General features: G+C 41.5%; 1 protein-coding gene across 1 annotated transcript in view; it reads left to right on the forward strand.

The window, feature by feature from the left end:
- LOC113928965 (regulator of G protein signaling 7 binding protein) overlaps positions 1–14,357 on the forward strand; it is a 101,196-nt gene extending 86,839 nt beyond the window's left edge. The window contains exon 6 of the mRNA XM_027605373.2: positions 10,354–14,357. Within this exon, the coding sequence (XP_027461174.1) occupies positions 10,354–10,445 (92 nt within the window). The 3' untranslated portion in view covers positions 10,446–14,357. The remainder of the gene's footprint in view (positions 1–10,353) is intronic.
- The last annotated feature ends 726 nt before the right edge of the window (positions 14,358–15,083 follow it).

Here is a 15,083-nt window from a genome sequence, read left to right on the forward strand (position 1 = left end):
CACTAAACGAGGTGTGGCAAACACAAAACAACTGAAGACTTGGCCCTTGCCTTTAAGAAGTTGGACATTAAGGAGGGCACTTGATGTAATAAGCACTGGGTATTATTTAAGACTGAGGAATCACTAACCTCTACCTCTGAAACCAATAATACATTATATGTTAATTAGTTGAATTTAAATTAAAAAAAAAAACACGTTTACAGCCTAGAGGAGGACACTTAAGAAATTTCCAAAGGGAGGGCACCTAGGTGGCTCAGTCCATTACGGGATCGACTCTTGATTTCGGCTCAGGTCATGATTTCACAGTCCGTCAGACGGAGCCCTGCTCAGGCTCCGTGCTCAGGGTGGAGTCAGCTTGAAATTCTCTCTCCCTCTGCCCCTCACCCTCCCTGCAGGGCACTCTTTCTCTCAATAAATAAATAAAATCTTTAAAAAAAAAAAAATTTCCAAAGAAAGACTTCTGCCACCTTGATGTTTAGTTATCTAAAAGAAGTAATAATAATTAACACATATTGAGACCTTACAGTGGGCCGCTGTGATTCTGCACCCAATTCCAATGTGTGGGAGCGCTTTTCCACACCACCAAGCAATTCGTGGACACCAGCACGGTGTCCTGCAATTCATCTGCATTCTGAGATGACCTGGAGGGCAGCACCAGATCCCCTAACTTAAAGGCTACAAGACTGCCTTCCCCCACCGCTTGAGATGTACAGGTTGGAAGTTCCAAGGAGCCCCTCCATGGCTTCGGTTAATTTGCTAGAGCGGATCATAGAACTCAGAGAAATATTCTACTTACTAGATCACCAGTTATCACAAAAGGATATAACTTAGGAACAGCCAGATGTCAGATGCAAGCATAGCGTACGGGGAAGGGCAAGCCGACTCCATCCCTCCCCCAGCGCAGCCCGCTTCGCAGGTCTCTACTTGTTCACCAACCCGGAAGCTCTCCGAACCTGTCCTTTGTTGGTTTTTATGGAGGCTTCATTACACAGGTGCGACTGATTAAATCACAGGCCGTTGGTGATGAACTCAATCTTCAGTTCATCTCTCTTCCCCGGAGGTTGGGTTTGGGACTTAAAAGTTCCAACCCTCTAATCACACTTTTGGTTCTCCTAGCAACCAGCCCCCATCCTTAGGCGGTTTTTGAAACTAACCTCAGTAACATAACAAAAGACACCTTTCTTGCTATCATCCCTTAGGAAATTCCAAGGGTTTTAGGAGCTTTGAGCCAGGAATGAAGTGGAAAACCAAAGACATGCCTTATTATAAGTCACAATATCACAAACCACTCTCCTAAATACTTCTCATGTATTAACTCTGTTAACTTATTTAATTCTCGTAAGGTCTTTGAGGGAAATGCTATTAATGTTTCCCAATTGACAGGAAACTGAGGCAAAGAGAGTTAACTAACTCAGCCAAGGTCACACAGAACTGTTAAGTAGAAAGGTTGGGATGTGATCCCAGACAGTCTGTCTCCAGAGCTATCCCATGGGAATATACACCGTAACACAGAAATGGAGACGGTATTTTCACTAGATTGTAACTTCCACGAGGGAAGGGCCTCTACATGTTTCTGTTAACTATTATTGTATCTTCTGTACCTAGAGCAATGCCTAGAACATAGCAGAACGACACCGGGCATACACAATAAATGTTTGTTAGATCTGCGCCCAGCTTTGCAGCCCCGGGGGCTGATGATCTGTACGAAGGACCATCGTCGGCACTGTCACTGAGCATGCGTGGCCCGAGCGCCTGCCGGGAAGCGTCCGCTTCAGACAGTGCTACGTAGAGGGTGGGGAAAGGGTTTTTAGAGTAAGAAAGAAACTCCTCTGCTTTCCACTGAGCAAAGCAGAGGGAGGACAGGGTGCTGCCTGGCTCTGACAGGATTTGGCAGCAGAGCTGGAGAGCCTGTTGGCTCGGGGAGCGGCGTGGCAGAAGGTGGAGAGGTGGAAGTGAGAACGCCAGATGAAGAGGCCCAGTAGTGTGGCCTGAGCGGCATGGGATGGAGGCAGGGTGTCAGAAGATAAGACGCAGGGGTGTGGAGCATCAGTCAGCTACCTGGACGCACCCCTGCAGGGCCTGGGATCAGACTAATGGGCTTGCGCCCTGGGCGTAGTGCTGTGGAGACCTTGCAGTGGTTTCCGGAAGCAGATAGGGTGTAGTGAGGAGTGAGCCCTCCCGCCACAGCCTGGAAGATTGTTCCTAGAAATGCGCATGGTGGTGGGGACCCGGGCCTTTAGATGAAGGCCGATCCTTGAGTTCAAATGCTGGCTCTGCCGCTTAGCAACGTTGTGCCCTGGAATAATCTGTTTAACATCCAACGCTGTCAATTTCCCCATCCCTGAAAAGGAGATAAGAGCATTACTTACTCCAGGGGGCTGTTGGGGCTTAAATGAAGCACCGCAGGTCTTGTGTCTGCTCCCGACCTGGACAGATGCTTTGTTGTGATGACTGTTGCTGGTACTGGTATTCTTTACCAGCCAGCCCAGCCAGCCCAGCCTAGGAGAATGCCCCATCATCATCCAACAGAACAGCCCCAGCTTCCTCTCGTTGATCTGGAGCCCGCAGTACAGAACATTGGTCCCTGGGACTTTGGAGTTGGAATTCATGTCTGAAGCTGTTCTCAGTTTCTTTATATGTTTGGCAAGTCCCCCAGGGGCAGCATGGAGCCCCTCCCTGTACCTCACCATCAGCTGCCCAGGAGAACGCCTGCCAGGGCGCGCAGAGTGAATGGCATGTGTGCCCTGTGCTTTCTAGTGTAAAGCAAACCATCCAAAACGTCCCCTCCACATTTCATGAAAATACATCCAACGGCTCCTGAAGTATGCATTAATGGAAAAACAGAAATTTCTGCTTATTTACTTGGGACATTTTTATAATCATAAAGAGTAGAAATATTTTGTGTGACTTTGTATTCTTTTATAAACAGGAAAAAGTAGAATTTTAAATACATTTTCAAAATGTAATAATAATAATAAATGATTGATACTGTGAGTAAAAACATGAGTGAAAAGGGTGCTAAATCTGTGTAGAGCATGGAAAGGAAAAAGCTAGGAGATTCAAGGACCTGTTAGGAGGGAATGATGCAGTAGGATTTTGAATAAAAATAATAAAAAATTGAGGTGAAGACTTCGATTCAGGTAAATTCAGGTTTCTTCACTTAGGGGAAAAACGGGACCCTCAGCATGAGATGCCAGATCTCCGTTCTTTACGGGTTTCATGGGGATCATAGCATGATGTCACTAGAAGGTGACCAGTGGAGACAGGGGGTTGTGAGTCTGAACCAGAGGGTCTGATAAAGCCTGAGGGAAGGAGAGCAAGTCTCTTGGGTCCCTCTGGGAACATTTTTTAGCAGATGCATATAGCACCATTTTAATGAACAAATCAGCCAGATTCTTCTGTCTGACTCTGTATACCAAGCTAGACCATAGGAGCTTTCCCATGACCTTCCTGGAATTCTTTTGCAGCTGATCTGTTTATTCTATGGGTGTAGGTGAACATATCCAAGAAACAGTGTGGGGTGAAATGTGGAAAAATATATTTCAGTTCTTTTCTCTAGGACCTTATTGTCAAAACATCTTTGTAACTGGATGAAAACCATTATAGAAAGCCATCTGGTTTTTTTCTGGCTTATTTCTTTTCTCTTTTTATTCCATTTACATGTGTGTTTGAAGCAGAGAGAAAAAAAGGGGGAACAATACCACGCCTGATTTCCTTTGTTCCTACCTCAACCTGACCATATGAAGATCCTGCCAGGCAGACACTGGGGAACCTCCCCCGGAAGGGCTCAGATGCCTGTGTTCTCCTGGCTCCTCCCTAGTCCTCACCTCAGAAATTGCATGTTTATTTTCACATTTAAAGATTCAGTCGTATCTTCCCCCCTCTTCCATACCACAATCAAACCTTGACAACAGTTTGTTGTAAAGTGATTTTCAGTGACAAATAAAGGAAGGTAGCCAAGAGCAGGAATTTTAATGGTTAGTGATTATGGCCTCCTTTTAGACAGTGCCTTTTCTTTCCCACCCTTCCAGTTTAAGGCTGGAGACACAGAGAGGCACAGAAGAAAAGAGTTGTCCTCCTTCTATGGCAGCCCCACAGCAGGCTCCTGACCACGTCCAGGTCTCCTGGCTCTCAGCCCACTGTTCTTTCCACTGCTTCAGTGCCTCTCCTGTCCTACATTCTGGGTCACTGGCAGTGCTGTAGGGAACTTCATTAATTATGATAGTCTTGCTGTGTCAAATGGATTACAAATGGAACCACCTGTGGAGAGCCTGCAAGGTTACTGACAAAGGCTAAAAGGAGACTGGAAAGTGAAGGGCAAGCATCTTCTAAACGTATGTTGTAATCAAACAAAACAAGTTGCAGAAATAAATTAAGCCTGAAAGACAGTTTCACCTTTTCCAGAATTCTGACTTAATGAATGCCATGGGGTGTGTTTGTACGTTCACTCTTGCCTAGAATTTGAGACCAGGCATTAAAATCGGTCTGAGGTGGATCCGTTGGGAATCGAATCTGTTCTAGAATGGGTTCCCTCCTGGAGACAGTGTGACTCCAGATTAAATTAGATCTAGAAACAGCTCCCCCAGATTCATACTCTCCACCCACTCCAGTCTGGAGCCCCCATATCCACTGTAGCCATGTCATGGAGCAGGGTTTGATATCTGGCTGAAGAACACAAGGCAGTTATGTCACTCGATAGCCTAGAGATGATCTTTTAGGTCCTTTTGCCAGGGCCTCCTAGAAGGACTTTGTGTGCTTCAGTCTGGTGTTCTCTGAATGTTACTCTGGGTAGTTTTTACTCCTGCAGCTCTATATCTTTTGTAATCTCCGCAACTTTCCATCCAGGATTCAGTATGCCATATGTACTTCCTCTCTGTCCTCCAATTAATTCACACATCACTGATCACACATCACTTTCTTAATGCATTACTCTATGTTCAGCCCCTACTCACAAATGTTACATTCCTACTCATCCTCTTCTAGAGGAAGAACAGGCGTTTTACCCTAGCACCTGGTGTGCCTGCCATCATCTAACATGGGCTGTGAATATCTCTCTCTCTAGAGGTTATCTATCTCAACAGAACAGATTGGATGAGAATCACCTGGAAAGACTTCCCAAATGACAGGCGTCCCCTCATAGAGACTGGAATAATGTTTCTGGGGTAGGGCATGTGAATTCTGGAAACAACTCACATACACACACACACACACACACACACTATTGGACAGACAAAGAAACAGTACTTAGAATATAACAGTGCCATAATAGCTAGACAGAGGTCACTACAAGGGTATATGGGATTCTCACCTAGCCCGATGTGAGTTGTAAGGGGTTGGGGTGTGAGATGGGGGAGAGGGTTGCTGGTATTGAGAATTGCTTTTTGGAAAGTGAGCTATTTCTGAGGATGAATCAGAGTTAGCCAAAGAAAGAGATGAAAAAAAGAAAAAGAAAAAAGAGGTGGGGGAAAAAAGAGAGTCTAGGCAGAAGATTCTGGATATTGAAGGTATATGAGGAGATGAAAGAGCAAGACACTTTGATGAACTACAAGCACTTCATTTGTTGGGAAAGTGGTTAGAAAAGAGGCATGAAAGACTAGAGAAGTAGGTGGGCCTATATCATTAAGACCCCTATAATTCATGTTAAAAGGTTTGGACTTTATCCTGAAGCCATTGGAGGGATTCAATTAAGAGGCAGTTGCAATAATCCAGATGAGAAACGCTTAAGGTCTGACGGAAAGCCAGGGGGTCGGGGAAGAGAATATGAACAATTGGATAGGCTGCATAAGAGAAAAGGCAGAATCAAGGATGAAACCCAGGTTCCGACTTGGAAAGCAGGGTGAATGCTGCTGTCTATTCACTAAGTCAGAGAGAACAGAGGAGGAGCAGTAGAGATAGAAGATAGTTGAAGTTTTGGAGATGGAGGGACTCCAAGAGCGATGTTCAGTGGTGAATAGCAGGCGTACAAGTCTTATGCTGAGGTGAGATGTGTGAACTGGGAGGCTGGAAATACATATTTAAACATCATCGGCATAATGGTAATGGAAGCCTTAAGGATGGTTGACACCACTCAAGGAGTATGTGCATAGAGAAGAGCCCTGGAATACCACAGTTTAAGTTTTGAGGGGAAAGAACTACACTTTACAAAGGGGACTGAGAAGAAAATCAGAAGAACATTATGAAATAAGTCAAAGAGAGTTACAAGTTAATCTTGGAGGGATTGGCATTTGTTTAAGAAGGGAGGACTTTTCTGGAAAAAGGAATGGCATGTGTAAAGCTGGAGAGGCAAGAGAAGTCATATTTAGAGAATTCTATTTCTATTTTGTACTATTCCCTCCCTCATACACCTTTCAGTCCACCCTTCATTCCGGACTGGACTGTTTACTTGGATCCAAATTCAAGTTGCCTCTGAGCTCCTTGACTGTTCACACTCTTCTCTCCATCTAGAAAGCCCACCTCCCCCTTCATCAAATGTACAAGTTCTCCTCATCCCTTGTGGCCCAGCACAAATACCAAGACCTCCATGATTTTCCGTGGTTACCTTCTTCTTTCTCCACTTGGGAGTAATTCCCCTCTTTGGAATTCTCATAGCATTGTATCTGTATCTCTCTTATGGCATTTTAATGAAGCTTCATAGTTACTCAAGGAAACATCCTTGGGACCGAGAACTACCTTTGTATTAGGACCCATCAGGTATAATCCCCAGCATCCAACATGGAACCTGCCCTTAGAAGGCCTTTGATTAATGCAGGGCTTTCTCAGAGTGTGGCCTCAGGACCAGCAACATAAGCATTTCTGGGAACTTGTGAGAAATCTAAATTCTCCAGCCTCACCCCAGACCTATTGATTCAGAAACTCTGGAGGGAGGGCCAGCGATCTGTAGTTTAACACACCTTCAGATGATGCCTAATACAGCTAATGTTTGAGACCACTGGGTTAGCTGAAGGTCTCCTTTTTTTTCTGGAATAGAAATTTGCAACTACAGTTACATTATGAGCACTTCTCTTGATTCTATCTGAGAACATAGCTTGAAACTCAAATCTCAGTTGATTATTTGAAAACTTCTTATTTTTATGTCCTTCTGTTTCTTAACACATCATCCATATAAGAAATCTTGTATCAGCAAAAGAAATTTGAGCAACAGAGAAATGGTATCATTGTGCCTTAGGGGATTCTGGTGTCCCTGGCTTTAGTAGTATCCAGGAATTAAGCTTCAAATGACCAAGATTTGAACTTGCTGATGGCCAAATTGCATATTCTCCTTTTCTTTCACTTTCTACTCTGCTTTCTCCCCTCCCTTTCCCTTTCTCCACTTTTCATTTTCACATCTAAAACTGTCCTTGGTTACAGCTGTCTCAGAACATGCGCTTTGGGGAAAAGATGCTATAAAAGTCTCAAACATTCACAATAAAAATCGAAGGTTTCCCAGCAAGGTCAGGTGAATTAGCCCAGAAAGCTGAGAACGAGTGGGGGAAACATTCCATTTTGTTCATAGTCTTTTGGCAACCCGTAACTTCAGAGACAGGATTTCAATCAATGTGGAAAGACATCTTTCCCTGGAGTTGAATTCACTCCAAACCATTCCAGGCGTACTTACTGCTGGTGAATTTCAGCATTTACTGCTGGTGTCAGCTTCCTACGGTGTAGAAAGCTGCTCTGAATTTCTGCCAAGAATTTTTGAGCTTTTGTGTCACCTCAACCCTAGGTGATGAACAGATAAGCTAGGCAAATGTGTCACAAATGCTCAACAGAGATGCCCCAAACCAGCAGTCATCCTTAATAGGCAGCCCATCCTTTGCTTAACATCTGAGCACCTTCTCATCAATTCTAACACTTCCTATTCATGTGAATGCTGTGTGTGTGTGTGTGTGTGTGTGTGTGTGTGTGTAGCACTCACAAGTGAATGTATATGTGTATATCTATCTAGCTATATAGGGATAGGTAGAGATATGAAAAGAAGGCTGAGTGAGAATTTCAATAGCACAAAAGGTTTTTTGATTCACGGTAATGAATACACAGATACAAAAGTCAGTCGATATGAATCCCATAATACCTGTGTGCTCTTCATACATAAAAAAGAGAACATGGGAGCAAACATCCCATCACAGCATACGCATATACAGCTTCTTTGTAAATACAACATGTAATAGACATTTCCTCATGTAGTGGGAACAATACACATCAGCATTGCATTTTACAAGATATAAATACCCATTCGGTCACTCCCCAAATCTCTTAAATGTTTGGAGAAAGGGAAGGATATATGGGCATTCAGGAAATAGATCTTCCAAGTCTTAAATGGAAACAAGGAGATTTTTCTTCCCTATAAATATCTTCATAGTTTTGGTGATTCTCTTCAAGGAACCATTGAATTCCTGGGGAACTTGTGTTTCAGGAAGTATAGTCAGCATCCAAAGAGATACCAAAAGCTGAAATTCTTTACTCTTCAGGGTCTGCTGTACCTTTGCCATCTCCAGTTAGGTTAAGTTTGTTGGTCACTTGGTGATTAAAAAAGTAAGGGTCCTAAAACTGAGGAGACAGTGAGTTATCATTTCTTTCCATTCTAAATAGACCATGATTCATCTCTAAGAGATTCTCCTGAGAAATGAGGCTCACAGATAGTGTTTGACACTGCTTTCCAAGTCTTAACTATTTGGGGCAGGTTTAAGTATAAAAGAGAGATGTCCTATTTTTAGTCTCAGAATGTTGACATCCAGAGTATAGTGAAATGCTTTTCATCACAGAAAGGACAAAGAGCATCCTGTTTTTCTCCACATTTGTGGAATATGAATCTTAAGAGAGAATATTAATCTGTGGAGACCCGGAGAGTGCCCTGTGTTTGATTAATTTGATGTGCTCAGCTGGGGCACCTGCTTTCTTCCCTGACTCTGACTTGCTACTCTGATTCTATCTAAATGTATAGCAATGGGGACCATTCCAAGCAACACTGTCCACTTGGTGAGGGAGGCTAATTTACAAGTTAAGTATGACACATGGCAGCCTTTGGGGAAGGGGAGGAAAAGCCCAGACCACTCAGAGGACACAATTGATGTAAGAGGACTGGGAAGCCAGAACTTGTTTTTGTTCTTGAGAGTTTACTGAGTGTCCAGACTCAGTAATCAAGAAAACCCACCCCCATCTACAAACGAGTTTTCTTGAAGTGGGGCACATCTTTCACTTTATCCAGCCCTTCATCCAATTCCTGATTCTGGGCTCTTTCCCAAGGTCCTATATCCTCCAGGTTAGGATGGGGAAAGGAGGGAGCCCCTTAGCTCTGCTCTGGGCTGGCAAAAGCTTAGATGCACAACAGTTACCAGAGCCAACCAACCATTTTGTGGCGCCTCGCTCCATTCTGATCATATCCAAGTGTTGCCCTCACTGGCAATTTCCAGGGCATGTCCTTGTGGTCCTTCTCCAGCCTCTAGGACCAGACTGCCAGTTCTGCTGCAACAGGCTATTTCTACCCAACCTCTCTTTTGGGCTGCACTATTTCTTTAAAACCCAGCTCCCTAAACTGAATTTGGCTTACTGGTTTATTTCTTCCTCTCCTTGTCATCGTGCTAAAAATTTCAACTCAAAACTTATAAATTCAACAGCTGGAAATCTTCTCAGAATGCCCTGTGTACAGAAATCTGTAGAAATTGGTAGGCAAAGACTCAACAAAGAGTAGTTGAGAAACTTCTTCCCGTGGCATAAAGTAGGTGAGTGGAAGCAAGACAAGAGTCCTCTGTAAAGGAAAATAGTTAATAATAGCTATATTTACTGAGTGCTTCCTCTGTGCTAGGCACGTAGGATACCAGCCAAGCTTCATGTTTTTCATAGATTATTTCATATAATCTTCATCTAAGGTAAGTATTATTAACCCTGTTTTACAGACGGGAAAACAAGCTTAGCAAGCTTCCAGTTATATTTTCAAAGTCACAGAGCTAGGAAACAGCAGAGGTCGGTTTAGAAAAGAGGCCAACCTTACTCCAAAGCAGGGGCTCTTTCTAAAAAGCTACCCTTCCCCCAACTGAAAGAGCGCCTCCAAGCAGCTTACATTTAATTCTAAGCCGTGGTTCTCAACTGCAGGCTACGTGCCCTTCCCCCCAACAAAAAAAAAGAACATTTTGTCACTATCTGGGGACATTTTTGGTTGTCACAACTGGTAGAGCACTGTAGGACCAGGGATGCTGCTCAATATGCTACAGTGCTCAGGACAGCCCCAACAGCAAAGAATTATCTGGTCCGAAATGGCCAGTAGTGCTGAAGTCAAGAAACCTTGATTCAAAAGATGGTGGATTTTTAAAGCCAACTCATAAAACCCAGGTTATTTTGTCTGTAATTCATTCATATGTACATTCTGTCCCATCACAGATGACAGCAGCCTTCTAAATCTAACTCCCTACCCCTTGGTTAGAAGACGGAAGAGAAGGTTCTTTGGGCTGTGTTGTCTGGTCTCAAGCTAGGCAACTCCTCCTGGAAACCCACCATTGAGAAGACCTGAAAATATCACAGAACCTGAGGACCTCCAGACAGCTGAACTACAATTATTGGTTTTTGACTATGTTTTCTATGCTTCCTTATTACTTTTATTCGCCTCCCCCTACCCTTTTAAATGATTTTACATTTGAAAGCAGCTGCCATCAAGGGAAAAAAAAAAAAAAAAGATTCACAAAGCAGGCTGTTTTTAAAAGGATTTTTAAAGCTGACATTGTGCATGTCTGCTCCAAACCATACCATGACAGATGCAAGAATTATGGTTTTTAAATTATTTAAAAGTTTTTTTAAATGTATTATACAGAGAAAAATTATTTCATGTATAATAGTGTATCTTTAGCTCTTGCTGATCTCATGTGAACAATTTATCATATATAAGAGTCTTTAAACATAGAAATCTATCTAAAACTGCAAAACTGTGTTCAAAACTCCAATCTATCAATATTATTAGAAATAATATTATAATCAAACATATACCACCTCACCTATTGCTTTGTCTGCACTCATTTACATTTAGTCTTCCATTCTGTCAGAATCCAAGAGCTTCTACATAAAGATATCTTAATTTATAATGCAACAAAAACCATATATGAAACGTATTTAAATTTTGTAAATACACAATAATCCTAATACCTTCGTACAATGCATATGGGCAACTAATTGCCTTTTGATCCAATGGTGTCTTTTTCAGCTTCTTGGAGAATGAAGTAATCCAGTTAGAAAATGGTGTAGTAACATATACAATTACCCTCAAATGTAAAATTGAATATTATCATATTTTGTTCTAATTGAAATCTGAAGCATGATGTCTGCGCATCAGCATAGTGTTAAATCTTATAGGGCATGCTGGAATTAGCTCAGATCGTAAAAATATTTAACATTTTATGTTAATAAAATCTTTTTAGTTAAGCTAAGCTTGTCTCATTTTAGATGACTATGCAGATAAGACTTTTCCAATGTGTACTTGGTGTCTTGTCTTACGCTTAGAATCTTGAAAGCAGGACACATTAAGCAATACTATATTTTAGAAAGGAGGAAGCCACACGCTTTGTTTTTCTGCTCACAGCTCTGTTAGGAACTTCCTCACTAAACTTGTAACATGGTACAAATTTTGTTGTATTTTACCCTGTTCTTCCTCGGCCCATTACCCAAACAAAATTTCCCATGGGTTGAGAGATCAGGCCTTTGGACTTCCTTTCTTGCTTTCCAAAATCTGAGGAATCCTCAAGTCAGACAAGAGGCACCAGTGTCTAGTCCAATAAAAGGATGAGCTAGATGCCAAACAGTGGTTTAGCCAAGATGCATCTTTAATCCCAACCCTATACTTTCTCGGTACCTATGTGCATAGGCATTTATATGTCCAATATTTTGACCCAACAACTAAATATATTAAAGCTGTTAGCTTTAGTGAAGATGAAGATAGGTTATATGAACTACTGGAATAATTCTTGTATTAGATTGACCTATATGAGATTGCTGGTATTTGACGGTTTTGACCTACAAAAATGTCAATTTCATATGGTTCAACCTAATATCTGATGTTGTGAAAATTATACTTGGAATTATCTTCTAGCTTTTGTGATTGAAAGCAAAAGGATTAGAGGGTTGGAAGAGATCTCAAAAGGCTATGCAGGTCTCTAGATCATACCAGCTGGGTTTTGGCCTTATTCTTGGGAGTCCAGAGTTGTGTTCCAATGAACTGGTAATTAACACATGATTATAGGTATGCCCGACTTCATATAAAGAGGTATCCTTGAAAGTTATATGAGAAAATCACAACTTTCTAAATCAAATATTTGGAAAACGGTTGTTGGAATATGCTATTTAGAGACTCTTAGAATGAATACCCCCTTGCAAAGCAGGTAACCACTCCCAGATTTATCTGGTCTGCAAACCCTGATTTCACAAATCAGGTTTGACAAAACTTTAATATCTTCTTTGAATATGGTTCATTTCACCCCGTGTGGTTAATTCACTTAAGGTCCCTTGTTTTAGAGATTATAAAATAGCCCAGTTGGGCCTGCTCTCAGCTCCTGCCTTTGCCCTCACCCACCTTTCCACTATACTGAACCCTTAGCTTCAATCTAGTTCCTATTAATTCATGTGAAGTTATTAACCGATAAACCCAACCTTGGTGTTCAGCACGTTCCTCTAAATGCTTGATCTAAATCACTTCTGCTTGGTTTATTTGTGCTCACTCTCGCCTTAGTCCGGTATGAAAGGAACACTTACCTCCTGTGCCATTGTCCTTTGTACAAACTGAAGACTGTTAATAAATTCAGGTCTCACCTCCAGGTCTGGGAGGGACATAGTAGCTATTCGTGGGGATGGGAATTTGTCTAATTCCCCAGCTAGGCTTTTCCATTTCTAAGGTAAATAAATTCAGCCACCTTATCTTTTATTCACAGTGCCTGTTTCCCAGACTTTGATTGGTTTTGTAGTTCCTGTGGACACACTCCAAGATTTGTAGATCTTCTTTCACTAGTAGGTCCTAAAGTGAAATTTAGTGCTCCAAGTCGTGATGACCTACACTGGCTCATATTGGCAATAGATAACTCACCATCTCCCATTAGATATGCCAATGCATCTCTTTAGGAGCTGACCCCACTCTCCTCTCACCTACCAAAGGACTTTCTCAGGTGTAGTCCATGAGATAGAAGTCTACTGTCTCGGCCTCCTGCTGGTAATTCGCTTTCAGATTAGCAATAACACTGAGCTGATCCCCAGGGGTAAGGTGAGAACACTGAACCCATTCCGTTGCATGTACTCACATGCGGAAACTGGCAAAGGATGTCAACTTTTTCTGGCACACCTTCACCCATTTTACCACCATAAATTTGATATCCCATGTTCATTCATCCTTGTCTTTTTTTCAGATCACAGAGGCAATATATGTTCTTTGTGGGAAATCGGAAACATACCACCAAGTATAAAGAAAATAAAAATCAGCTGAATCTCACCACAATCATATTGTTTAAAACCACATTTCCAGGCTTTAAGTCAGTCAGTGGCTGGGCCCAAAGGCACTGTGGATAAGGTATGTGAGTGAATGCCCACAGGGCCGAGGTATCACTTTTAAAATATCTGTCTGCTGATGTTTTTGCACGCCTCTAGGAGCAGATCAGCTCAAACTTCTGGTTGAGCCATTGTTCAAGGGTACAAAGAAGACTTTAGAAGTAGCACAGCCCTGATGCCTCCTCTCATGAAAGCTCTTGGGAAATTCTAAAATCCTACCAGATGATTTTGTCCCTCGGTGAGCCTCTAACTGTTGGATATTTACTATATGGCAATACTGCCACCTACCGAATGCCGAGCTTCAGAACAAGAAGGGAAAATAAATGCACAGGCTATAAAAGCTTCTCATTTATTTTAGACAGCAAACAGTGGGCCAGATTAACAATATCCCATAGGGAATTCAGATTCTGGAAGTCTCAAAGTGGAGAGGATTAAGAGTATCATCCAGACTCACTTCCCATGCCACACGCATAAACCTAAGCGCTGTCTATCATTTCTTTGTGTTCTAGAACGTCACCAGATGCAAAATGCTCAGCTTTCAGATAACTATAGATAGGATGAGAAAAACTAGTGATGCTATAGACCCATAATAAATCATTATAATTAAATATAAAGATCAGAAATAAACCCAAGAACATAGAAGCATTGAGTGCAATATAAAGATGGTATTTCAAATCTGTGAAAAAAGGTTGGATTACTAAATAACTTGGGATGACTGGTTGGCCATTTATTGGGGGAAATACTAGATCTATACCTCATAACTTCCATCAAAAGAAATTCTAGGTGAAGTTAAGATTTAGATGTTAAAGCACATAAGCATATAAAAGGACTAGCAGACAATATTGACAAAATTCATGTGATTTTACCATTAAAAAAAAAAAGCCTTTCTAAGCAGGACAACAAAGGAAGAAACCAAAAAGAAAAAGATGGATATATTTGACCAATTAAAAACATGGAACTCTTATATGGTAAGAAATAACTAACCAAATTAAGAGAAAACAAAATTTGAAATATATGCAACAAAGAGTATGGATCTCTAATATATATCAAGAGCTTAAACTCCATTACCCTTGGGAAGTTTCTATGATCTACAACCTTCCCAACCAAGTGTTCCCATTTCATTGTTTCCTCATTGCACTTTTAAAATTATTGCTTGTTTTTCTGTTCATCTTCACTAAACTGGAAGTTCAAGAAAGCAGCAACCATGTCTATTTCGCTTACTGTTATATCCTCAATACTCAACACAGTGCTAGACACAAAGCAAATACTGAAAACATATTTATTGTGTGAGTGAATAATGAATGCATGAATAAATAACATTTTATGATCAAAAAGAATCAAACTTCCCAGTAGAAAATTGAGCCAAGGATACAAACTGGCAGTGTACCATAAATTAAAGTAATGAACTAATAATAAATATGAAAATACTTAACTAGTAATCAAAAATGCAAATTATTATAATATACTCCTTTTTATGTATCAGAAGGACAAAGGGTATAAAGAATTATAGTTCCCAGGGACAACAAGGAAGTATGGAAATCAACATTCTCTTACAGAGTCAACAAGGGTGTAAATTGATCCGATCTTTCTGG

This window comes from Zalophus californianus, chromosome 5, assembly GCF_009762305.2.
Source record: "Zalophus californianus isolate mZalCal1 chromosome 5, mZalCal1.pri.v2, whole genome shotgun sequence".
NCBI classification, from domain to species: Eukaryota; Metazoa; Chordata; class Mammalia; order Carnivora; family Otariidae; genus Zalophus; species Zalophus californianus.